The sequence below is a fragment of the Hirundo rustica genome, chromosome 6 (genome assembly GCF_015227805.2).
Source record: "Hirundo rustica isolate bHirRus1 chromosome 6, bHirRus1.pri.v3, whole genome shotgun sequence".
NCBI classification, from domain to species: domain Eukaryota; kingdom Metazoa; phylum Chordata; class Aves; order Passeriformes; family Hirundinidae; genus Hirundo; species Hirundo rustica.
This window is the reverse complement of record NC_053455.1, coordinates 58587679-58610785: the sequence shown is the minus strand read 5'-3', so window position 1 is coordinate 58610785 and position 23107 is coordinate 58587679. Positions and strand designations below refer to the sequence as shown.

The following is a 23107-nucleotide window of genomic DNA, read 5'->3' as shown; positions in this document are numbered from 1 at the left end:
TCTGTGCCCCCGGTCTCCCTGCATGTTGCCTGTCCTCTCACAGGCCAGGGAAGAAGGCAGGGCCACTCCAGGACAGGGCACAATCCCAGTGACCCACCACCTCCTCCTCATCTTCCCACCATCTCCTTCATCCCCAGCTGCTTTGTCTTCCCCATGACCTCCAAGTGGGTCACATGCCCCCAAACCTCTCACACCACTGGGAAGGACCCTTCCCTGCAGTGGGAACTGGGCAGCCCAGGCTCTCTGGTGAGGTAACTGCCCCACCTCCCCGCAAGAAGTACATCACCCTGGTAGATCTCCCAGCCCTTTTATTCACTCGGCAGCCGGCAGCCATCACATCCAGTCGGCAGGAGAACCGTGGCCCAGGAAGCTGTGAAACATCCCAGCACTCCACAGGGAGAGCGATGTGGTTGGGGCTGTTAAGATTCTCCCATGCCATTCCCAGTCCTAAAATAAGCCCTGCAGGCACTAACCTCCTTGCAGAGGGGCTTCTGAATCACAGCTAAAAGATCCCCTTTCAGTTAAAAGATCCTCTCCATTATCATGTCTAAGCAGTTAAGAATTCCCCTCCTGATTGCTTCCCCCCCTCCCCAAAAAGCCCCCAAGCAGTTAGAGCAGAAATTCAATGAGCAGCCAACCAAGCTGGGCAGAAGGAGAGTCCACGTGCAGGAGGCCGAGCCTTGTGCCTCGCAGCCGGCGGGCAGGTACCGAGACTCCTTTCACCAGGTGATGCTTTTCTGTCCCTTCGCTCCTGCCCCGCATCAGCAAGAGCCCCAAGGCAGCATCTGCCTGCCATAGGCAGCGTCCAGACTCCAACGGGCAGTGCTGCTGGTCACGGCCTCTAGGCCCTGGGGTGAGCAGCAAAGCTGCTTCCTGCGGGATAATTCAACTGCCCAGCAGGAAGAGCCCAAGGACCCCCGAGGATCCCCGCTCCCTCCAGGCTAGACTGCAGCCCGTGCCTCAGTTTCCCCACGGGGAACAGCACTAAAAGCACGGGGATTAATGACACTGTCCCTCCCCTCCACGTCCCCTCCTTCGCCGTCTGCTGCCCTCTGAGAGGGTGGGCAAAGAGCCCCGGCGGCACCCACGACCCCCCACCCTGTGCTCGCCTTCAGGGGCTCTCGGCCAGGCCGGGGGCCGCGCCGGTGGCCGGGCTGGGCTTGGCGAGCTGCCGCAGGTCCCGCACGGACCTCACGGCCCACTGGGCCAGCTCCCGCAGCACGCCCAGGCCCCGCAGCTTCTGCTCGAAGAGGCTGAGGCGCGGCGGGGGCGGCGGCCCGTCCTCCTCCTCCTCTTCCTCGCCGGGGATCCCGCGGCTCTCCAGCCGCAGCAGCTCCTCGAGGTGGTAGGTGAAGGCCGAGACCTGGAGCAGGACGGCCGCCAGCGCCCGGCCCAGGCCCGCGTCGGCCTCGCCCAGCTGCTCCCGCTGCTCCTCCAGCATCTGGGCCAGCAGGGCGCGGAAGGCCCGGTAGGCCGCCAGGTTCTCCAGCAGCCGCTGGGTGCCCGTCTGCTCGTCCCAGCGCTCCACCGCCGCCAGCGGCACCCCCTCCACTGCCGCCACGCTGGCCGAGGCGTCCAAGCCCTGCTGCTCCACCTGCAGGGTGAGACCCGCCGGGGATCAGCGGGGGCAGGACAAACGTGGGGGGACCCCCAGCCCTGAGCCCTGCAGGTGTCGGGGCAGCGCGAGCTTGCCGGAGCCTCGCCCAGGCGTCGGCGGGCCCGGATCCGCCAGGACTCCGTGCCGCGTTCCTGCCACGGGCCAGAGTCCTCGCACCCCAGCACGGCTGCCCGGATCCCACCAGCGCTCCCAGCCCCGCGGCAGGCGGAAGGGAGCGGGGCAAACTCACGTAGGCGTCCAGGAGGTCAACGACATCCGCACGCATCTTGCCGGCCAGGCGGATGCCGCGGCTGCAGAGGTCGCGCCGGAGGGCGGCGGAGGGGCTGTCTGCGGCCGCCATGGTCCGGGCAGCTGTCACGGCCACCAGGCTCCGGGCGCAGCACCCGCCCGGCCCGGCGAGGACAATCCCTTGCTGAGCTGGTGCATTCCAGCCGGGAGCTCCGCTCACACGTCCGCTGGCCTGGTTCTCCCCCTCTTCCGTGCCTGGGGCCTGGCACCACGCTGCAAATTCCCGCCTCTGGGATCAACAGCGACAGATTATTTCCCTAATTCCCCCACGCATCGCTACTCCAAGCGCCTTGCCCAGAACTGTCTGGCCCGGCAGCAACAGGCTCCCAGCCCCGGCTGACCCACTCCTCCCTCCCGGCCACACAGTGAGATTAGCAGCACGCTAATCCCTCGGCTCATTCCAGAGCGCGGGAAACCACTGCCGGGAAGAGGTGAGCAAAGCCCGGACATTGCTCAACACCTCAGCCCGGGCAGGCGGCTGGAGCCTGAGCAGGGCCCAGCAATGCTTGAGGGGAGTCCCCAGGCTGGAGATCCCGCAGCAGCCCCAAGCCAAACCGCAACCCAAACCCTGGCAAAAGGATCTGTGCCAGCTGCTCCTAGCCGCCCTTTCCCAGAAGGGTCCTGTCCGAAAGAGGGGATGCAGATAGGGGAAAGGTATCTCAGCCACCCCAGGACAACACCGGCAACCCCACAGGTGAACTGCACGCACCAAGTCAAAAACAGCCCTTCAGGTTGGGTTGGTTTTTCCTCAGTCTGTTTATTTTGGTTATGCATTACCCAGATCGAGTGAAAAAAAGCCCAGGAGTTGAAAAGCAGCTTCCCGTGAATACCACAGTGTGCCTGGCTGGGGGTCCCAGGGCTGGGGGGGGTCCCCATATGCCCAGCAGCCTCCCTGTCACCCCACGGCTGCTGCAGAAGCTGCTGAGCTTGGGGAGCCCCTGGCCACAGCAGCCCCCAGCCCGGTGGCCAAGGGCCCCCAAAGTGCTGCCTGTGCCAAAGGGCCTCGTGCCCCCTCCGATCCCCTCCCCACGAGGAGAAAAAAAAAATAAATACAGGGGAAAAAAATACAAAAAAGTTTATTGCAAACTACTACAATAATTTATTGAAGCAAACTGCATGCGAGTGAAGGAGAGACATCGAGGGGAAGAGGAGCTGCAGGAGGGCTGTGTCAGTTTTAGGACTTCAGAGGGGTGTGGGAAGGGAGCTACACATCTCTCCTGCATCAGGGGCGAGCAGGCTGTGGTTAGAGGACAGACAGGCACCTGGCCACGGCCAGAAAAAGAAAAGGGAGAGCTACAAGAGGTGTCATGGAAGGACAAGGCAGGGAGCGGCAGGGATCAGAGGTGTCCAGGCCGGGAAGCAAAGGAAATGTTTGATTTTGCATCCCAGAAGTGCAGCCAGGGGCAAAACTCAGCTCCACTGGGGCGGACATGGGACAAGAAAGCTTCTCCCAGTCCGGTGCCAAGTGCTGGGTCATCAGAGGTGAGCAAGCCCTTGGCCTAAAGGCATTTTAGTGCCATCCCTCAACCAACAAACCCCCGAGCTCTCCTTTAGTGTTCTGTGCAAGGCTCTGCCAACCCCGCACCTCCCACAGGCACAGGGGCCGGCAGAGACGCAGCTCCAGCAGCACCATGTCAGGAGGACACGGCCAGCCTGCCCCGAGGGCCACCAAGTGTCCCCAGAGAGAAGCCCCGCACTGCCGGGGGTAGAACCATCAGAGCTGGGCTGAACTGCTGGCCTCAGTGCGCTGCCCCTCTCTAGCCTGCAAGCTGCCACCCGGAAAGTTTCCTGCTGGAAACCACAGTAAAGCAATCCAAGCAAGACACTGGATCATCTCAGCTGAAGGAACTGGTTCAGTTTAACACCATTCCACCATGGACCTGCCCCCAGGTATGCTGGGCCCTCAGGTGAGCCAGGCTGCTGCCACAGTGTGAGGACGTGGGATGCCCACACCCAGGGCACGGGACAACCCAACTGCTCAGCCTCCAGCCGCCCCAACACCAGGAAGTGCTTCGACTTGCTCTGACAAAGGTAGCAGTGTAAGGGGGTAGGGAGGAAGGGGGCAAACCAGGACAAACAGCCCGAGAAAAGCCAGCGTGTTTGAGCCACAGTTGGATTTCCGGGCATCACAGGGGACAGAGTGGGTGATCAGAGTGAGTTTCCTGTTAATCCAATTAAATTCCACGTTTTATTGTGGTTTTCCAGACCCCAGGTACCCGATTTCAACAAGCTGCTGTGTGCTACAGACCAACTCAGCTGATCTTGTGCTCCGACAAGATGCTTCAGCTCTGCTCCCAACCCCAGAAACCCAACCAAAAATACCAGCAAACAAACAAAAAACCGGGTTATTCTTCACCTCTTCCAAAACTGCTACGAATTCAAGGCCACTGAATCTCCACACAAAGTTTCAGAGAAGAGCAAAAAAAAAAAAAAAAATCCAAGTCTCCTTAGCAGACACTTTCTTATCCTATGTAAACTTTTCCAAGGGCTCAAAGCTGCCCTAACTACACCAGCAGGCAACACCTGACCTGCCACGTTTCAGGGAAAGCTGGGGTGTCTGTGCAGAAAAGAGAAGCTTTCAGAACACGGCTACACAATCCCTCCCCACACAATGAGGGCAGGGAGAAAAGCTGACAGCCCCTTAGTCCCACATCAATCTACTGCCTTGGATAAACAAGCCTGAGAAAAACCATATCCAGTCCCTGCTAACTATGTCTTTGTCTAGACCTGGAAAGGAGAGGCAGAGTTGGATGAGGAGCACCACATCCCTCAGCAGCAAGTAGCTCACAGCTGTCCCGAGTCACAAGAACAAGTTCCTGGCTAACAACGTCCTTCCCCGAAAGGCTGGAGGCAAAACAGGCATTTAATGCAAGAAGAGCTCACCCGGAGCCGGGAGGGAGGGAGAGACAGCCCATCACTCACCTCATCCTCCTGCTAACACGCTGCTGCAGAGACTCCCACTGCACACAGGCTCTTCTCCAGGGGTTCTCCCTCTACTCTGGAAAAGCTGCGAGACACATCTGACTCCAGAGCGCTGCCTTCACCTCGGCTCTCCCAGCTGCTGGCACGATGGCACTGGAGCTCCCTGCACCGGAGCCAACTGGGAAACAGCCTGAACCCCTTCCATCCCCGCCCCCTAAGAACAGAACTAAAAAATACCGACCCTTTTTTAAACAATAAATAAGGAATCTTGTTACCACAACACAAAAACGAAGCATGTTCAAAGTGCAAATTACTGTCGTCAAACTGGGATGCTCCTCCTTGCCTCTCCCACGCAGGGCTCCTGTAGCCCCCGGGCCTCTCCAAGCAAACATGATCTATGAGCCAGGGCGTTCCCTCCCTCCACTTCCTGCCAGGGCTGGAGCAGGGGAGCGCGGTGGGAGCGGGACGTGCACTGCGGCTTCACAGCTCACCCTGCCGAGGGGCTAAGGTGCCAAACTCCCAGCCCCGGCAAGGAAGGAGGAGACTGCAAGGACCAGAGTGCAGTGGTGCATAGAAGTCGGGACCAGGGGCAGAGGGAGTCCTAAGGAACTTCTCCAGAGCAGGTCCAACGATTTTTAGTTTGCCAGTGGGGCCACGCCAAGGAGGCAGAAGGGCAACTGCTCTGGGGTAGAGCGAAGGGTTTCAGCAGTGCCCCCTCCCTTGGAGGAATCCGCCACTCAATCCAACTTGCTCTGGCAATGGCAGCACGTGCCCCTTTCCACAAAGGGGCCGTGGGAGAGAGAGAAGTGGTTGGGAGAAAGAGGATGTGCTGTGATCCGCGCTGGAGGGGAGCAGACCCTTCAGTTATTTACTAGTATTGTAAGTTTTGTTTAACTTTCCTCTCTTTCAGTAAGTGCCTCCTCCTTTTTTCTTTTTTTTTTTTTTGTTTTTCCTTTTCCTTTTAAATACAGAGTCCCAACTGTCCCAGCTCCCAGGTGCTCCCCCTGCCACTAGGGTCCAGTGGAGTCTGAATCTTCGATGAGCACCTCCGTGCTGGCTCCCAGCATCTCTGTGTTCATGACCAGACCCTCTGGGTTCGCGCTGCTGCCGCTGCCCACGAAGAGCTTGCCGTCAGCCACCAGGCTCACACGCTCTGCCCCGCCACAGTAGGGCTTTGGCATCCCCTCTGGGCTCAGCAGCAGGCAATCTGCTGGGGGAGCACTGCCCAGGGGGTCGGGGAGCAGCGGGAGGCCCTGGCCATCCGTGGGCGGCACGATGGCCTCGGGATTAGTGCCCAGGATATCGGTGCTGGTGATCAGGGCACCCGCGTTGGCAGCCAGTGCTTCAGCAATGAGCACTTCGGGGTGACTCTTGGCTTTGTGGGCAACGACGCTGTCCTTCTTCTCGAATTTCTTGCCACAAATATTGCAGGAGAACTGGTAGAAGGAGTCTGCATCGTGCTTCTTCATGTGCCAGTTGAGGGAAGCCTTCTGCCGGCAGGTGAATCCGCAGATCTCGCACCTGGGAGGGGACAACCAGGAGGTCACAACCAAGGGACATTCACACATGCTCACGGGGACAAGTAGTAGCGAGGTGGCAGCCCAGGAAAACAGCAGGGGCTCGCTAATGTCACAGCAGCTCCAGCTCTGATTTCATTTACTGAGGGTTTACGTACCCCAGATCCGCGCCAAGACGCTGCCCCGAGGAGCAGGCGACACAAGCGCGTGTCCAAAGAGAGCCGGGACACCAGGACCAGGCTCCAGCCCCGACTCCAGAGCTGCTCTGAAATGGGGGTTTTGGGGGTCCCTCAGAGCAGGAGGAGGGCGAGGCACAGGCAGAGGTACTCACTGCAGGGGCTTCTCGCCTGTGTGGATCATCCGGTGCACTGCCAAGTTGTGGGAGCTCTTGAAGGCCCGGGCGCAGTACTCGCAGATGTAATCCCTTTGATCTGAAAGACAACAGCAGTTGCAGCATTGCTCTCCCACAGACCTGCTCCCTTTCCCAACTCTCAGGCGGTGCAGGTAAAGCTACCCAAGAAGGAGCAGAACTACAAGTTCTGGGAGGAGGAGGTGTCCCACAGCACAGCTGCTGGTCTGGAGAGGCGAGGCGTGATTAAAACTCTCCTAAGAGCTAATTATCCACTCCGACCAACACTGAAAGACCGGCAATTTGAGATAAATCAGACTTTACCTGTAGAGGTTTATTCCTCTACAGAGCCCCTGAGTGATGCTTGCCAGAAGGAGAATTAAAACCTCTATAGTCTATTTCTTCCATTTATTTCAAAGATGGTAATCCAGAAGACAGTAATACCCTGCTGCTGCAAATCTACGCCACCTGACTTGGCTTTACTCTCCCCAGAAGTCCCAGAGGCTTTTTCATTTTCCCCCTGTGTGTTCACTGACCCGAAGTGGAGTTTGTATCTGTTTCCCACCCCCCTGTACCTGTGTGATGTTTGGCATGCCGCAGGAGCTGCTTCTGGAGCCGGAAGAGCCGACCGCAGGAGGGATGAGGACACACATATTTTTTCTTCAGTAAGTGCTGATATTTTATGTGATGCTGGAAAGAAAGAGTGGAAGTTTGCAGATTGTTCCTGGCCAAGTGAACAGCTGAGGTTCACTCAAGTTTAGATCTCCACTGGAAAATGAAACACACATGGACATCCAGCAACCTGACAGACACACACACAGGGCTACAACTGGCCGCAATGAACTCTTCCAAAATGACAGCGTCAGGAAGGGGTGTGAGTGCCAGTGGAGGCTTAGCAGCCTGCTCCAAGCACCCCTTCCCTGCCCTCCCACGTGCCACAGAGGTAGTGAACACCTCCACAAACCTGCAGGTACCGCGGGTGAGCCAGGACCGTGCCGCAGCCTTCCATCTCACAGCGGACATACTGGATCGGAGGCTTCTTCCTGGGAAATCAGCAAGGAGAGGGGCAGAGTGCTTGGCTGCTTCTATGACCAGGTAATTCTATAGATAAAGATTCTATATATATTCTATTTAGAACCACAATTCTCTGGGTCTGTGAGGGGCTGATGTGTCTCATGACACAAGTAACAAGTGCAAGCACAGCAAAGCGCTGTTGCTCCAAAATCCCTGCCTGGGCTGTGACAGAGCTGCTGTCCAAGAGCCACCTCTTCTCCTACTTGAGGGCCCTCCCTAGAGCTGGAAAAGCCTCAGGAGACCCACAATTCCCAGAACCTTATTGCTGGGCAATGCCACGGGAGGGATCAACTGAGAAGTGGGGAGGGGGCCAGTTCACTTGGAAAAAAAATTGAAGCCATACTTATAGGGGAGGGAAAAGAGGGAAGACAAGGCATGCTGCTATTTTTGAGTTTTATTTCCTTTAAGGCAGAGAGATGGCTTTGGGACAATCCTTGTCTGCATGCAGGACACAAGGGAAGCAAGTCTGCAGAACAGAACTATGTAGAGAGGATCACTTACCTTCTCTTGGGCAGCCTTGGGCTTTTGTCATCCTTTCTCCTCCTTCCCCTCCTGTAACAGGGATACAAAAACAGAACTGAGAGAAGCTTCCTCACATTAGCAGTGGGCAGAGACTTTGAAGTGTATGCTGTACAGCCTCATTAACAACATGGTCTAGAAACAAAACTGAGTGCAAGCTGGAGACAGATTCAGAGAACGGCGAATTCCAGAGAAATAAATGCTTCAGATGGTTTGCTCTCTCAATACTTCCCATTTCCTAATGCATTTTTCATAAACACACCATTTCATCTCATAAACATGCCAACACAGTCTAGAACTGACAGTGCACCTTATTTCCTCTGCTCTGCTGGGGAACATTCCACACCATGGGAACACATCCATCTGCCTGATCAGGAAGAAGGGGATTAATGACCCAGCAGCTATTTTACAGGTCTCAGAACTAGCCACAGCAGCTTCTGTACCTGTCAAGACAAAAATCTAGGCTCTGTCTGAGCAGACCTGTGCTCACATGTAAACTGCAACCTCCCAAGCCACAGCTCTGCCCAGCTCTGCCTGCCTGATCCCATTGCCGCAGAGACACTTGGAGCAGATCGATGGAAGTATTTTCTAGACTCTGCTGAGACATCTGTATTGATGGCAAGCCAGGAACACACTGAACACACACTCAGCATTCAAGCCAAGCCCTCAGAAGAGCCACAGGTTTTATTACGCACAAAAAGTAGTGTTCTGATTCAAACAACAAAATTTTCCTCAAGCCTCAGAAAGCAGCCTCCAACAGACAAAAATGTTCTCAAAACATCAGCCTCCTCACTCCTCTCCACTGTGAATCAGCAGCAGCTCAGGAACAGCAGGAGAAATTACACTACCAGTGTGCAGCAGGTCAGCAGAGGGAGCCCGGGCTGTTCCAACCACCCAGAGAGGAGCTGAGGTACAAAACCAGCTCCTTTTTCTTTTTTTTCCCTCGCATTATCGCCAAAGAATGGCTTTGACACAGTCACATAAACCGATCTCCCTCTGTTGCCAGGAGGAATGCTTCAGCCAGGAGTTCCAGTGACAGCACAGTCGAAGGTGTCGTGCCACTGGTGACTGACTGGGTGGCAAAAGTTTGTTGTTTTACTTCTCGAAAGCAAGGGGAAAACAGCTGATTTTCCTGAGCTCTGGTAAAGTCCCAACTGTACAAAAAGGACACTTGCCACACACACAAGGTATTCCAGTGACAAGATATCCCAGTGTCTGGCCCCAGCACACAGCAGGAATGCTGCCCTCTCGCACTGGATTTCAGAATCCACTTGAGGCATCACAAGGAACCCATTGTAAGAACACCCTGAAGTATTTCCCACTGTGTGGTCATACCCAGGGAGGCTGACTAACCACAGGATGATGAAAAACCCCTCCACTTAAGCTAAACTCTGATTTTTTTTGTGGCTGAACGAAGGCAAGATGTGAGGGCACAGGATAAACAGTGCTGCCCCATCAGCTCTCAGGCCCAGAGGAGGAGGAGGAGGGGGATGGGGGGAACCAACAACAATTAAACATTGTTGTACGCCAGCAAGAATGCAAAACAGACAGCACACAGTGGCATGTGTAACTGCAGAGTTTACTCACTTCCTTGGTGGCTCTTCATCCTCCTGAAACTCATTTTCTTCTTTCACTTCCACTTTAATATCTTTCTGCCTTTCTTTTTCCTCTTTCCCCTTGCTAGCTTTTCTCCTTTGCTTTGGTGCTTCCCTACAAAGACACAAATACAACACATTACTCCAATACTCTTCCCAATGCCTGCTTTTTATAAAGGTTTAAGCAAAAACTGGACCCAAGTCCGGGTCTATTCTTCAAGTCCCACTTCCAAGCAGAAGTAAGGACCAGGCTTAGGGAAGCACCCAGCAGCCAGCAAGGCTCTACAGGCTTCAGTCCCTGAGAGAAGAACAGTTCTGGCCAATGCAGGCAATGTTTAGAACCATTCCACCAGATCAACTAGCACAGGTGCTCTGCGGCAAATCAAGCTAATTCAGGTAACATGCCCATATTTTTTTGGTCTAAACCCCCAGTAAATACATAATCCAATATACTTCTCTAGGTGGGGCTTGTAGGTCTCATCTCTGGGATCATCTTTGAAAGGAACTTCTTCCTCACTGATGAGCATCTCCTCATCATCATCGCTGCTGGGAGAAAAGGAGAAGAGAGGACTTTGGCAGCAACAGCTCGGCCACTGCTGCAAGGATATCTGTGCACCATCCCCCAGCATGGGAAGGACACTATTACACAGCACTTCCCCATCCAGCATGACTGGGGAAAGATGAAGGCTTGCACTGACCAAGGAGCACAGTGACAACCAAAACAGGCCAGGCAGAGCTGTGTCCTCTCCTGAAGCCACCCACAGCAACAAAGCTACCAGGTGGAACGCCCGGATTAAATCTTAATATCCATTTCTCCACAGTATCTCCTGACATCTGTGCACACTGGAACTGCAAAGGCGAGGAACCAAAGGAGACAGAGCTACTGTCGGTCCCACGGAACGTTTAGCACAAGGGTTTATTTTCCAGCAACTCAGGCCCACTTTGAGACACCGAATAGGAAGAAACACCACAAAACAACGTGTCCTACCTGACTCCACCTGGAGACTGATGCTCTTCTGTGACCACTGAAAGGAAAAGTCACCATTAGGTTTCAAAGTGTGTTCGCTGCAGTGAGCTCATCTGTCTCACGGTACCTCCGTCGACATTCAGAGCCGGGAGTGCTGGTGGCAGAAGGTACCCGTGACAAGCAGCACCACGCCATCACCAGCCACACGCCCGGAGTGACACCCGCAGCCGGCTCCCTGACTGTCCCCGGGCCCTCCGTGCCACGTACCGTACTCCAGCTGGTCGGCGTTGGGCTCCGACTTGCAGATGAGCTGCAGGGAGCTCGCCTTAGATCTGGAGGCGCGGGAATTCTCCGAGTCGCGCTGGCGAGCGGCGGCCGCCGTCCGGCTGCTGCGCCAGCTCCGGCTGGGCCGGGCCGTGCCCACGGGAGAGCCATGGCTGAGCACGCTGGACACCTCCTCCTCTTCCTTCTCTTCTTTGGGAGCTGAAACGGCCGTTTGCAGACTCTTTCATCATAGCACAAAGTGCCTAAATCCCATCATTAAATCACACCTTTAATCACAGCAGCCCCTGCCTGCTGTGGGAACCTGCCCAGCCCTCGCCTCAGCAAACCTCCCCTTAAAACTATCCTCACATTCCCTCTAAGGAAAGACACTGATATTTAAAAACAGCTTATATTTCCCTTGGATAAAGGCTTCTAAGATGATGATTTGCTGGCTCTAAGCACAACAAAAGAGACACTCGTAAAGCTCAGCAAGTGCTTTATGAAAGGCCTGCTTCAAAGCCGGGCCATGTGAAAAGCCATGTTTAGAGAATGCCCCAAACATACTTCATTGGAATTGTACACCTGGCAATATCCCTGAGGGATCTGAGACGGATGTCTCTGATGCTGTGCTAGAGCAAAAAGCATCACAGACGCTGTTAGCCTGAGGTCTCCACACTTATTTACAGCTTGCACAGGTGGCTTCCTTTTGGCTCGTGGCTGATCTCCAAACATGCTTTGGCAAGACAACAGAACTGCCTGAAATGTCTTGTGAGCAAGTTAATCCCTTAAAAACTAAAATTCCCAAGCACGGTTCATTTGATCTCACTTTCTGGTGCTTGCTGTGGCACTGGGCCTTCATGAACTCAATGCCCTTTGAAATGTGACAGATGATCACAGAATGGTTTGGGTTGGAAGGCACCTTAAATCTCATCTCATTCCAATCCCTGCCACGGGCAGCAGTACCTTCCACTAGCTCAGGCTGCTCCAAGCCCTGTCCAATCTGGCCTTGGATACTTCCAGGGATGAGGAATCCACAGCCTCTCTGATTCCTCCCAGCCTGCAATCTCCAGTTCTGCATAAGGCCTTCTGAACCGAATGATCCTTTTTCTCCTAGTACGCAGTCTGCTTTGCATTAATCGCTGTCTGATCCTTGATTAACAGGGTGGGAATAAGCAACCAACATTTGGCTGGAAAAGCCTGACTGGAATCCTGGATGTGAGGCATCACACTGTGTTGTACACCATCAAACTGCTGTCCTGCACGTACAAACTTCACCATCAGAGCGTGAACTGCACCTTCCTGGCTTTCTTTAGCAGATCTCAAGGTGACTGCTGCATGTTCTCAGACCTCATGGTGAATATCTCAGGTTTTTGAATTCTAAATCAAACCCAAAGACACTTGAAACCACCCTCTAGAAATCCCCCCCTCAACCATTACTGTGTTGGCAGGGACAGCACACACTGCTGCTCTGGAAGAGCTGTATTTCCTTGGAAGATCAAGCATTCAGCTGATTACTTATCATTTTAAAAACCAGGCTCACAGAGCCGAAGCAGACCTGCCTCAGAACACACCTGGACTGAGCACGCTCCTCACCCAGCAGCTCTGCTTCCTTCCTCTAAAGTGAAGGTGTTTGATAAGCCTTCTCCCAGGATTTCTCCTTCCTACTTCCTCTGCCTCAGCACAGCTGTCTAACAGATTCAGGGCATTTTCACGTGCCGAGAATACCCAGGTACCTCCCAAACCCCATCCTTAGGAGGTGTGTCCAGTATTTGCCACAGAACTCACAGTGATACAGACCTATGAGCTGAAAAACCTTCTAATTCTAGACCCTCCCAACATGGTCCCTGGTCCCTATCCAAGAGTCAGGGCTGCACCAGGAAACTTCTGTCTGTCAAGGGCTCAGCTGCAGGAACAGCTGGAATCAGCAATCACCAAGGCCTTGCCCAAAATATGGGAACTCCTAGATTTGGAATAAATTTTTGTCTCTTCTTCCTTCACAAAAAAATAACTTAAAATTTTTGACTGAACCTCAGTCCCTGGGAGAAGGGACAAGAAAAGGAAACCTGGAAGGACACTCGCAGTGAAGTTGTGGCTTTGTTTAGACAACCAAAAGACAAGACCCTGGGCACTGCTCTGCTCTTCAACAGAGTTGGGCTTTGATTTATAAGGCATTTGAAAGCTTCTTACTGGCCCTGCAGACAATTTCAGAAAATACACGTGTGCAATTAAGTGAAAGGAAAATAAACTATTATTTGCTAAAGTTAAAAAGCTGTTATAAAAATAAATGCACCACAACATATGCACACCTCTGAAATTTAAGGCAGCAACCACGCAACAGATAAGGCACCAAACACCTGGCTTTATAAAGGCATGGACAAAAATGAAACTCAGGAAAAATATCCAAGTGCAAAGCTCCGTCCAAAGGGCTCTTCCCCACCAGAGCACTGTGGAACGGTACAGATGGAACACAGGAATATCCTTGGAGGGTTTGGGCACTCTGAGCTATTTAAATGCAGTGCATTTTTATAAGGTTTGGTTTTATGTAATGACATTTCTCTCTCCAAACACAGGCAAAGCCTTAAGGGAAAACAGTCACTCCCAAAAGGAGCACGAAGCATTAAGAATAAAACTCTTAGGTATTATGTGAGTCCTCTGTACAAACCCATTTGGTACTACCTGAGTCTCAAAGTTTTCCATCTTTTTTTAAATCTGCCAAACCTGACTGTTTTCTTAGCAGAACCCCTGGATTCGAGAACGGGCTTCCAGGGAGGTGACTCTCCAGACTAAAATGAAAATTATTCCCACAAGGATACAGATTGCTGCAGCAAGCCAGACGTGCATCTTACTGCACAGTGACCGTAGCTGCACAAATTCATTTGTAAGCTGAGATTAAACGTTCTACTTATGCATCCAATATTCCTGCAGGCACACGTTGGGAAATCCTGCGACTGCATGACTAAGCAGGCGACAGGGAATAGCCAGGGAGCACGGGCTGACACTGCAGCTGCCCCCATGCACGCCGCTGTGGTGACAGTCACACTCGGGCTGTGACACAACAAACACACCATCGGCTCTCATCTCCCTCCAAACTCCCTGTCAGACCTGCACGGCCAGAACTCCCAAGGGGATGCTGCAGGAGCCCGATCCCATGGCTGTCCCAGGGAATATTCCAAACTGGATTTAGCTGTTGACAGTAAAGGCTAATACTGCAATGCAAAAATTAAAAAAAAAAAAAAAAAATCAATTCCACATCAGGGAGCACTAGCACAGAATTCCAAGCCTTCACCAGAACCACTCAGCACCTTATCCCAGCTCCATTCAGGGTGAAAGGACAAATGGGATTGTGCTTTCCCGGCTACCAAAAACCCTGTTGTGCAAGGAAAGCTGCTGCTTGCTTAAACTGGTCTGGCTCCTTCAAAAACTTCTGCTAAAGCCCAACAGGAGGAGGAGGGAGAAGCCCCTCTCCTGCTCCTGCACAGCCTGCCCAAGGAAAACACTCCTCAGCCCTGTTTCCAGCTCCTCTCTAACCAGCACAAGGGGCACGAGGGCTCCATCCAGCGTGCAGCCAAGACACAGGAGTGCAGCTTCCTCCCTTCTGTGCTTCTGTAGACTAAAAAACTAACCAGAAACAAACAACCCCCGCCCCCCACGGCACAGATTTCCTCTGGCCCAGAAGAAGTCAGCACTTCCCAGTGCCAATTTCTACGCAACTATTCCTGCCATCATTTTGGCTGCAAATCTAATCGGGGGAAAAAAAAAAAAAAAAAACCCAGAAGGTTAACAAATAATTTTTCCACTCTCACCTTCAAGCAGAGCTGAAACTCTCAGAGCCCAAGTTAAAGGCTAAAATGGTTTGAGTGCAGAGAGTTCCCAAACCTGGGAATTTCAGTCGGACAGCTTTCACTTCCTGGAGTAAAAATGGAAATATTCTGCCTGTTTTCTACCACTTCCAATAAATACTTCTCCTTAAACCAAAAAATCAGGCATGACCATTAAAGTCTTAACTCCATACACAAATGAAGCCAAACTTCTTTAGACATTTCGGCAACTGTGCTTTGACGTAAAAGGCTGAAGCTCTGACGTTATGCTGCCCTCCCTTTACACAGCGAGGGGTAAATACACACAAGCAAGATCTGGGCTCAACACACAGTGGTTAACTCTGCTTCAGTCTGTAAAAACACACCTTGCCAGCTGGAACTGTGATGGATTTCCACACCCAAACGAAATAAACACTTGTAGGAGGAAAGCTAAAGAGTTACCAAAACACGAGAGTAACAGCAGCCTCGGAGACACAACTGCTGGCAAACAAACCCAGACAGCTCCAGCAGAAAGGGGAATTCATCTGCACAGGTGTGTGACCTCCTTTCCTCAGTGCTCCATTCTGCCACAATTCTCTGTGCCAGATCGAAAACAACACTACACAAAGCCCTTTACTTGGATCTGTTTCAAAAGTCATCACCAGGTAAGGAGCAAAGCCCTCTAACTTTTTTTTTTTTTTTCCTAATTTTGCTTTTTGGGGTTGTTTTTGGTTTTTAAAAAAATGTTAAATAGGTGCACAAAGTTCACAGTGTGCACCAGAAAACAAAAGTTCTGCTCCAGGCTGCAGATCCCCACAGCTGGGGCTTTTGTGTTGAGACCCTACTCACGCCCCCAGTTCTGAATAAAATTTTCTCTTTTGCCCTTAAAGACATCAGCCTAAAAAATCCACAATCCACTAAAGCTAGGAAAAAAAAAACAAAAAACCCAAGTGTGAATATCTGAATATTTTGATTTCCACACAACTTTCCCAGATCTCTCGAGGATCTACTCCTACATTTCTGAGCGCAGAACAGAAGTGAACCCAGGATTTGCCAGCTACTTGGGACTGCTGTGCAACAAGAGCCGTCAAACCACGGAGCAGCACAGCACAGCTCCAACAGCCATAGAAAAGCCCGAGTGCTTTTTACGACAGTAAGATTTTGCAGCTTGGGCACGTGCCAACAGCAGCAGCAGCTTATCACAGTTCCACAGTCTTGAGAGAGCTTCAGATAGAAACTGCACATCACCCAGCACTAAAACATTCTCTAAAAGGAAGATCCAAAAGGAGGACTGGGCTAACCCGTGCAACAGCCCAGACTTTCTAAAAGGAACACAACCCCAGGAGTGAATAATTCAGCTCTTACCTTTACCAGCGACTTTATCCGTGCACCTGAAAAAAACACAAAAGTAAGTGTAAGAGCCAGACTCTGTGGGATGGGGGCAGCAACAAGGAACTGAATGACGTGGAGATGAGCCTCAGTTCCTCAAAGTTCCGGTGCCTCTCTATCGGATCACCGTTTAAAAGCCCTCATGCCAAGGTAGACTGTTTCAGCCACAGCAAACTGAGGGGAACTACAAGGATATCCAGCAGCAAAGGCCCAGCCATGCCCAGGACAGTTATGACCGATTCGGGTGGATTTTGTGCTTAGAACAGGGCAGAGCAGCTGCACTTCCAAACGCTCCGGTGTCCTGCTCAGGATCGAAAGTGCAGCGAACGCAGCACCTCCTCCCGAGAATGCAGACCCCACCGCCTCCCTCGCCCAGACCTTTGGCAGAAGGGACCGGACCGCGCTGGCGCCGCGGGGCACCGGGACAGCGGCCGCTGCCCGAGGGCGCTGCGCAGCCGGCGATTCCCGGGACACTGCCCTTCCTGGGAAGGGACCGGCGGGGCCGGCCCAGCCCAGCTGGAACAAAGGGGCGGCGGCCCGGGACACCCCGCGGCCGGAGGCGGCCCCGGGGCCCAGGCCCGTTGGCACGGGTCGGGCAGGGGCCGCCCGCAGCCCCCCGCCCGGGGCCGCGATCCCCGGAAGGCGCGGGCGGAGCCCGTCGCTGCAGGGACTCACCCGGCCCGGGGGGCCTTCCTGGCCGCGGGCGGCGTCTCGGCGGCGGGCTGCTCGGCGGCGGGCCGCGCCCCGGGGCTGCTCCGCCGGCGTCGGGGATACTCGGCCTTACGGCGGCGGGACGCGGCGGCGGCTCCCCCCGCGGCCGAAGCGGCGCGGCCGCGCTCCCGGCCGCCCCTCAGCACCCGGCTGCCGCCGGACTCCTCCCCCTGGTCGGCGGCGGGCTGCGGCGGACGGCGGCGGCCCGAAGCCGGCGGCCTGTCTGCGGCGGGCGGCGGTCCCGGGGCGGGCGGCGGCTCGGCGGCGGCGGCCCCCGGCTGCTCGGTGCCCGCCGGCATCGGGGCGGCGGCGGCGGCGGCGGCGGGGCCGGGACGGCCGCGCTCCACCCTCGGCCGGGCACGCCCGCCCCCGCCGCCCGCGGCCAATCAGCGCCCGCCGGCCGCCTTCACGCGCGGCCCCTGCGGCCCGCCCCCCGTCCGCGTCCACCAATCCGCGGCGGGACGCGGAGGACGACCCTGCCCCCCGGGCCCGAGTTCCCCCGCCCGCCGCGCTCACGCCTTTCCCCGCCGCTCGCGCGCCGCCTGGCCAATGGGCGGCCCGGCCGCGGCGGGGCCCGCCCCCCCCACCGCCGAGCGACCAATCGGCGCGCCGCCCCCGCGCGCGCCCCGGACTCGCGCCGCCTCTTGCGCAGGCGCTGCGGCGGCCGCTGCGCTCGCGCTCCCGCTCTCCCCCCCCGGCCGGCCCCGCTCGGCGCCCACTCGAGCGCGGCCCCCGCGGCCGCCGCCCGGAAGGCCCCGCCGCCCTGACCGCCCTTCCGCCGCGCGGCCGCCGCCCGGCCCCCGGCACCGCCGGGCTCCCTACCGCCGCCGCTGCCTGCGCCCCTCCGCCTGCCCCCGGGCCCCTTTGCCCCTCGGGCGAGGCCTGGCAGGGGAAGCCGTTCGCCGCCCCGCCCCACGCGGCCGCTCCGTGCCGCGCGGCTGCGGCGCTGCCCGCGGTACCGGCGGGGCTTGGCGGTCGGGCCGCTTTTGGCTACCGCTTCTCCTTTAAGAAAAAAAAAAACGCCCCGTCGGGCGGCGGGTGAAAGTCGGTGACAAAATGGTGGCCGGCGCAAGGGGGGCGGGGCACACAGCCTCAGCCCCGCCCGCTTCCGTCCCGCGGCCGCGCATGCGCGGTGCCTGCCGGGAGTTGTAGTTCCACCGGAGCTGAGGCCGCGCCGGTTCCCCGTTCCCGGTTGTGTCCCCGCCCCGAATGGTCTCTGGGCAGGAACCCCGGGAGCGGCTGTGCTGGGGGACCCGCCCCCATAGTCTTCAAGGCCTGAGTCCTTCCCCAAAACAACCCCAGCAGCGCCTGGTTCTCCCACAGGAATTGCACTAATGCATTAAACCCGCACAAAACCCCAAAACTTCACCCCATGGATGCTGAAGGCACCACACAGAAGCGGGTTTTGTCACGGTCGCCACTCTGTTCCCTTCCCTGCTGTCCCAGCCGCCTCGGTGTCCAGACTGATCCTGGCACAGTATTTCCTTGCCCTGGCTACAGCGGGATGTGACACCAGGCCAGGATCCAGGGCTTGGAGTGGGGAAGAGGATGGGGTGTGCTTGCTCTGGAGAGGAGGGTTTGGCTGATGTTACCCACCGTTTTAGGACAGGAGAACAAAGGGTAACACTTCCCCAGAACAAGGTGCTCCTCATCCTCCCTCGGGAGACAGCAGAAATCACAGGGTTTCAAAGAGCCCACAGCGTTCAGCTGGAAAATCCTGTTTGCTGAACTGGTTCCCACCAGTGAGAGGGCTCCGAGCGCCTGGTGCTTCCTTCTGCATTTCAAGTCCTTTCTGCTTCTGCATTTCAAGTTCTGGGCTCTGGTGTGTTTCCTAGAAAACAAAAGCGTCTCCAGCAGTTCCTGAGAGTGTGGTAATAAAACCCCTCACTGCGGAGAACCATGTTCCCCTGACCCAGACACAGGAGGAGAATGTCCTTGCATGAAAGTGAAAGAAAACCTCGGGATCCTTGCACACCTTGTCCCTGGTTTTTGTCAGCCCCGTGACAATCTGCCCCTGTCATCGTCATGACTGATTTCCCCTCTGCAGGCAAGGCTGGTGTCGCTTGATTCTTGTTAGAACAGGGGAGGGGAGCCCAGGGCAGGGCACAGCTCAGCCTTTGGCCTCTGGGTTCTGTAAGGACGAGTTTTAAGAAGTTCCAGCTCCAGATGCTCGTGTGCACTCGAGCTCACGCATCACTAAATCACTGAGAGAGCTAAAAATAGCCCCAAACCTTCCGCAGGCAGGAAGGTTCTGCTGTGGGCAGAAAGGGAAGCGCCTGACACAGCGATCCCATCGCCAAGCAGCCCTGAGCCGTGACAGCAGCAGCTCCTCCTCTCAGTTTTGGGTGGCCCTCAGCATTCCCGGCCTGAAGCGCAGCCGGACGCAGCGGGCTGGGCTGGATATCCCTGCTGTGAGCAGGCGACAAAATGGTGTCAGGAATGAAGTGACCCCTGAGGTGGCGGCTTGAGGGGCTCAGCTCCAGCCCGCCCCACCCGTGGGGGATCAGCAGTGCCCAGGAGCAGGGCCAGCCTGACCCGTGTGGGTGCTGGTGCCTCCCCACGGAAAGGATGGAGTCTGTGGCTCTTAACCTTTACTCACAAGGTTTTTCTGGCTGCACTAAAGAGGAACCAAGCCAGGACATGGCAAAGCTTTGGCAGGGCTGGTGGCCAAGGTGACAGAGATGTTGTTGGTCACCTACCAGGTGCTGCCTCCTCCAAACACCCAGACAAGAGCCCAAAGAACACTCCAAGTCACCTCTGGCATTATCATTTCCCCAGTCCCTTGGAGCTGTTTCCACATCCACTGCCTGCTCCCAGCAGTGCCAGGAGGTTTCTCTGCCAAAAAGGGATTTGCTGTTACCTGGAAATCGATGATGAAGCTCCAGAAGCGTCCCCCAAAGGCGAGGCTCTGCTGCAATGTGACGGCACTGCTCCATCATGCTGCCACAAATCCATTTCCACCCAGCACAGGGACGCCATCCCTTGTCACACATGGCCAGTGGCATCTGGAAAGGGCCTGGGTCAGCAGGACATCCACGTCTTGGCTTCTGGAGCTCCTTGGCCAGCCCATTGGCCAGTTTCTCTCATCTGCATCTCCAGCCTGGGCTGTTTGTGGCTCCCTGTGCCCCAGCTGTGCCCGTCACACGTGGTGTGAGGCACGCAGCCCACAAAGGAAGCCCTGGGTGACAAACCTCGGCACGGGGGGCGGAGGCGAGACCGGAACCGAGTCGGCGCAGCCTCGGCTGCCATCTCAGCACCTCGGGGTGCTGCTCCTGCCCTGGGACCCCCACGCCAAGGCAGCATGGAGGATTTGGGTAAGTTGGGCCTCTCCGGAAATGATCCTGCAACAAGGCCTGGCTTGGGGGCACGTTTTCGGCACCTCTGGGGAGCCTTTTCCTTCCTGTACCTCAGGACCAGGAGAGGATGCTGCTGAGGGGCAGCCGTGGAGCCCTGCTCTCTCCTGTGCCTCCCCCATCCCAAGGGATCCATGGAGCTGGTGGTCGAGCGAGCACTAGGCCAAAAATGGAGCAAGTTTGAGAGCAGGAAATGAGCTGCAGCAGCACCGCAACCCTGGCGGCACCCAGCGGGAGCTGGGAGCCATCCCTGGCCTGGCATGGGAGAGGCAGGGTCAGGGAAGCAGCCACACTGCTGGGGGCATTCCCTGTTTCCCAATGTGAGGGACAGCCGAGGCAGAGAGGCAAAGGCAGAAAGGAAAAGGCTTTGGCCCAGTTTGGTGGAAGTGGTGCTCTGGACATGCAGGATGGGCCCAGGGTGAGCTTTTCCTTGGCAGGGCTTTTGCTGGGTCAAGCTGAGGACTGGCAGAGGTTTCTTCGCTGGCCAGGGGATGGTGTGTGGGGGCAGGACCCCTTGCCCCACTCTTTGGGAAGTTGGGCACATCCTGCACCTGGATGGGGCCCTCAGGGAGGGTGCTCAGGGCCTCTCGGGGTGCCAGCAGGACAGGACGGATGTGGTGTGACACTCTTTCTGCTCCTGAGATTTTGGGGGTGGTACAAGACTGCTGCTCGGGCACCTGGTGGCTGTGGGGCCTTACCTGGCTATCTGTGCAGACGCTTTGCTGGCAGAACTGGAGCAGAGCTCCTGTCTGGCCTCCAAGGACTGTGCGCTGCAGGGACCAAGCTCCTGCCAGGATGCCCAGCAAGGTGCCCAGAAGGTAATGCCTGGGAACAGAGACCCCTCAGCTCGTGATGGGGGATGGAGCTGGGCAGGGGAAGCTGCCAGGGGAGCACCCTGAGGGCTCTGCCACAAGGGCTTGTCCTTCCAGGCGCCGCTGCCGCCTCGAGCTCAGCCTCCAGGAGAAGGTTTGGATTCAGTGTACAGGTAAAAAGGGCCATGGCAGGGCAAAGTCATATGGGGCCATCTGTTCCTTCATTCCTTGCTGGGATCTGCCATCCGGGGTCACCTGGAATAGATTGTATCCTGCATACCTGCACTGTTCCCTGCGGTGGCCTGTGAGAAAGGGCTGTGTTGGCAGGGGTGGAGGGCTCTTGGTCCCTGCCTTGGGGCAGACACCACAGCACGTCCCTTCTCTGCCGTGCCCAGCACCCCTGTGCCAGTCCCAAAGCCGCTGCTCCCCTCACCCCCACCCACGGAGGCCGCCTGGCAGCTGGATGAGCTCCTGGCCGACCTGGGCCACACGCAGAGCAAGGTGAGCCTTGGCCCTGGGGCAGCAGGCCGGGGGGCTTGGGCTCACCCCGACCTCACCATCCTCCTTCCCAGCAGCTGGCAGCTGCAGGGCGGGGAGCCGGGGTGCGCACAGAGTCCTTGCTGGACAACATGCTGGACAGCCTCACGCGCGACCTGCAGGAGCTGGGCATCACAGCCGCGCCCACCGGCGTCTGCGCCGCGTGCCGCAAGCCCATCGCCGGCAAGGTGAGCCCCCGCCGCCAGCCCTGGGCATCCCCCCGGAGCTGCCCTCACAGCTCCCGTGCCTCCTCCTCGCAGGTGCTCACAGCCCTGGGCAGAACCTGGCACCCCGAGCACTTCACCTGCGCCCGCTGCGGGCGGGAGCTGGACAAGAAGCCCTTCTTCGAGCAGGGTGGGCGGGCGTTCTGCGAGGAGGATTATCACCAGGCCTTCTCCCCGCGCTGTGCCTACTGCGCCGGCCCCATCCGCGAGGTGAGCGAGTGACCGCCCCGGCCACCCCCCGCCACCGCCGGCTCCCTCATTTCAGCTTTTCCTGCAGAAAGTCCTCACGGCCCTGGAGCGGACCTGGCACCCCGAGCATTTCTTCTGCGCCCACTGCGGGAAGGTGTTCGGAGATGAGGGTATGTCCCGAGGACCAGGTGCGGGGGTCCTGCCCCCTGCCCAGGCATTCCCTGCTCTTGCACTTACCTGACAGCTCCTCATGGTCTCTCTTGCCTCCCACCCCGGGTACCGCCACGTCCCACTGGCCCCAGAGTGAGCCGTGCCCAGGTGGGTGCCCATCCCAATCCCCTCCCCACAGGGTTCCTGGAGCACAACGGGAAGCCATACTGCCACCAGGACTTCCTGGCCATGTTTGCCCGCAAATGCCAAGGCTGTGAGCGCCCTGTCCTGGACAACTACTTGTCGGCCCTGGAGGGTGTCTGGCACACCGAGTGCTTCGTGTGCACGGTGAGTGGGATGGCGGGGATGCACGGGAACGGGGGTGCTCCGAGAGCCACGCCAGCCTTCCCCTCTCCTTGCCCCAGGAGTGCCTGACTGGCTTCACCGGCGGGTCCTTCTTCGAGCTGGAGGGGCGGCCCTACTGCGAGCTGCACTTCCACCAGCGGCAGGGCACCATCTGCCACGGCTGCGGCCGCCCCGTCACCGGGCGCTGCATCACGGCCGCGGGGCGCAGGTACCACCCCGAGCACTTCGTCTGCACCTACTGCCTGGGCCGGCTGCACAAGGGCACCGTCCGCGAGTGCGGTGACAAGATGTACTGCCAGCCCTGCTACGACAAGCTCTTTGTCTGAGCCCCAGGCGCCCAGCACACGGCCTACCCACCATCACCACACCAGGCTTTGTCCCTGCTGACCCAAACACACCTCAGATCCTGCTCACCAACATCCCTGGCGCTGGTCCCGCTCAGCCAACTAGCCCCAGACTTGTTGCC

General features: G+C 56.7%; 3 protein-coding genes across 3 annotated transcripts; 1 reads left to right on the top strand and 2 right to left on the bottom strand.

The window, feature by feature from the left end:
* Positions 1-1111: 1111 nt before the first annotated feature.
* Positions 1112-2123, bottom strand: CNTF (ciliary neurotrophic factor). The gene is made up of 2 exons (XM_040068592.1): positions 1848-2123; positions 1112-1594 (listed from the first exon to the last, which is right to left on the bottom strand). The coding sequence occupies exons 1-2, from the start codon at positions 1956-1958 to the stop codon at positions 1112-1114; spliced, it is 594 nt and encodes a 197-aa protein (XP_039924526.1). The 5' UTR covers positions 1959-2123.
* Positions 2124-2966: 843 nt separating this feature from the next.
* ZFP91 (ZFP91 zinc finger protein, atypical E3 ubiquitin ligase) lies at positions 2967-17309 on the bottom strand. The gene is made up of 11 exons (XM_058421060.1): positions 16975-17309; positions 16276-16301; positions 11117-11332; positions 10871-10907; positions 10336-10425; positions 9875-9997; positions 8270-8320; positions 7659-7737; positions 7270-7384; positions 6677-6776; positions 2967-6349 (listed from the first exon to the last, which is right to left on the bottom strand). The coding sequence occupies exons 1-11, from the start codon at positions 17307-17309 to the stop codon at positions 5839-5841; spliced, it is 1683 nt and encodes a 560-aa protein (XP_058277043.1). The 3' UTR covers positions 2967-5838.
* A 2893-nt stretch (positions 17310-20202) lies between these two features.
* On the top strand, positions 20203-23073 carry LPXN (leupaxin). The gene is made up of 9 exons (XM_040067859.2): positions 20203-20324; positions 21078-21181; positions 21293-21348; positions 21571-21676; positions 21748-21900; positions 21973-22146; positions 22214-22295; positions 22475-22623; positions 22701-23073. The coding sequence occupies exons 1-9, from the start codon at positions 20312-20314 to the stop codon at positions 22965-22967; spliced, it is 1104 nt and encodes a 367-aa protein (XP_039923793.1). The 5' UTR covers positions 20203-20311; the 3' UTR covers positions 22968-23073.
* Positions 23074-23107: the final 34 nt, after the last annotated feature.

Excerpts from the sequence above, each read along its gene's own strand:
- CNTF (XM_040068592.1), bottom strand. The coding sequence starts at position 1,958 with ATGGCGGCCGCAGACAGCCCCTCCGCCGCCCTCCGGCGCGACCTCTGC. Across the intron at positions 1,595-1,847 it reads TTGACCTCCTGGACGCCTAC|GTGGAGCAGCAGGGCTTGGA; the intron begins GTGAGTTTGCCC and ends CTCACCCTGCAG.
- LPXN (XM_040067859.2), top strand. Across the intron at positions 21,349-21,570 it reads GGTTTGGATTCAGTGTACAG|CACCCCTGTGCCAGTCCCAA; the intron begins GTAAAAAGGGCC and ends TGCCGTGCCCAG. Across the intron at positions 21,677-21,747 it reads TGGGCCACACGCAGAGCAAG|CAGCTGGCAGCTGCAGGGCG; the intron begins GTGAGCCTTGGC and ends CCTCCTTCCCAG.
- ZFP91 (XM_058421060.1), bottom strand. The coding sequence starts at position 17,309 with ATGCCGGCGGGCACCGAGCAGCCGGGGGCCGCCGCCGCCGAGCCGCCG. Across the intron at positions 9,998-10,335 it reads TACAAGCCCCACCTAGAGAA|GGAAGCACCAAAGCAAAGGA; the intron begins GTATATTGGATT and ends GTGTCTTTGTAG. Across the intron at positions 7,738-8,269 it reads CCAAGGCTGCCCAAGAGAAG|GAAGAAGCCTCCGATCCAGT; the intron begins GTAAGTGATCCT and ends CTGATTTCCCAG.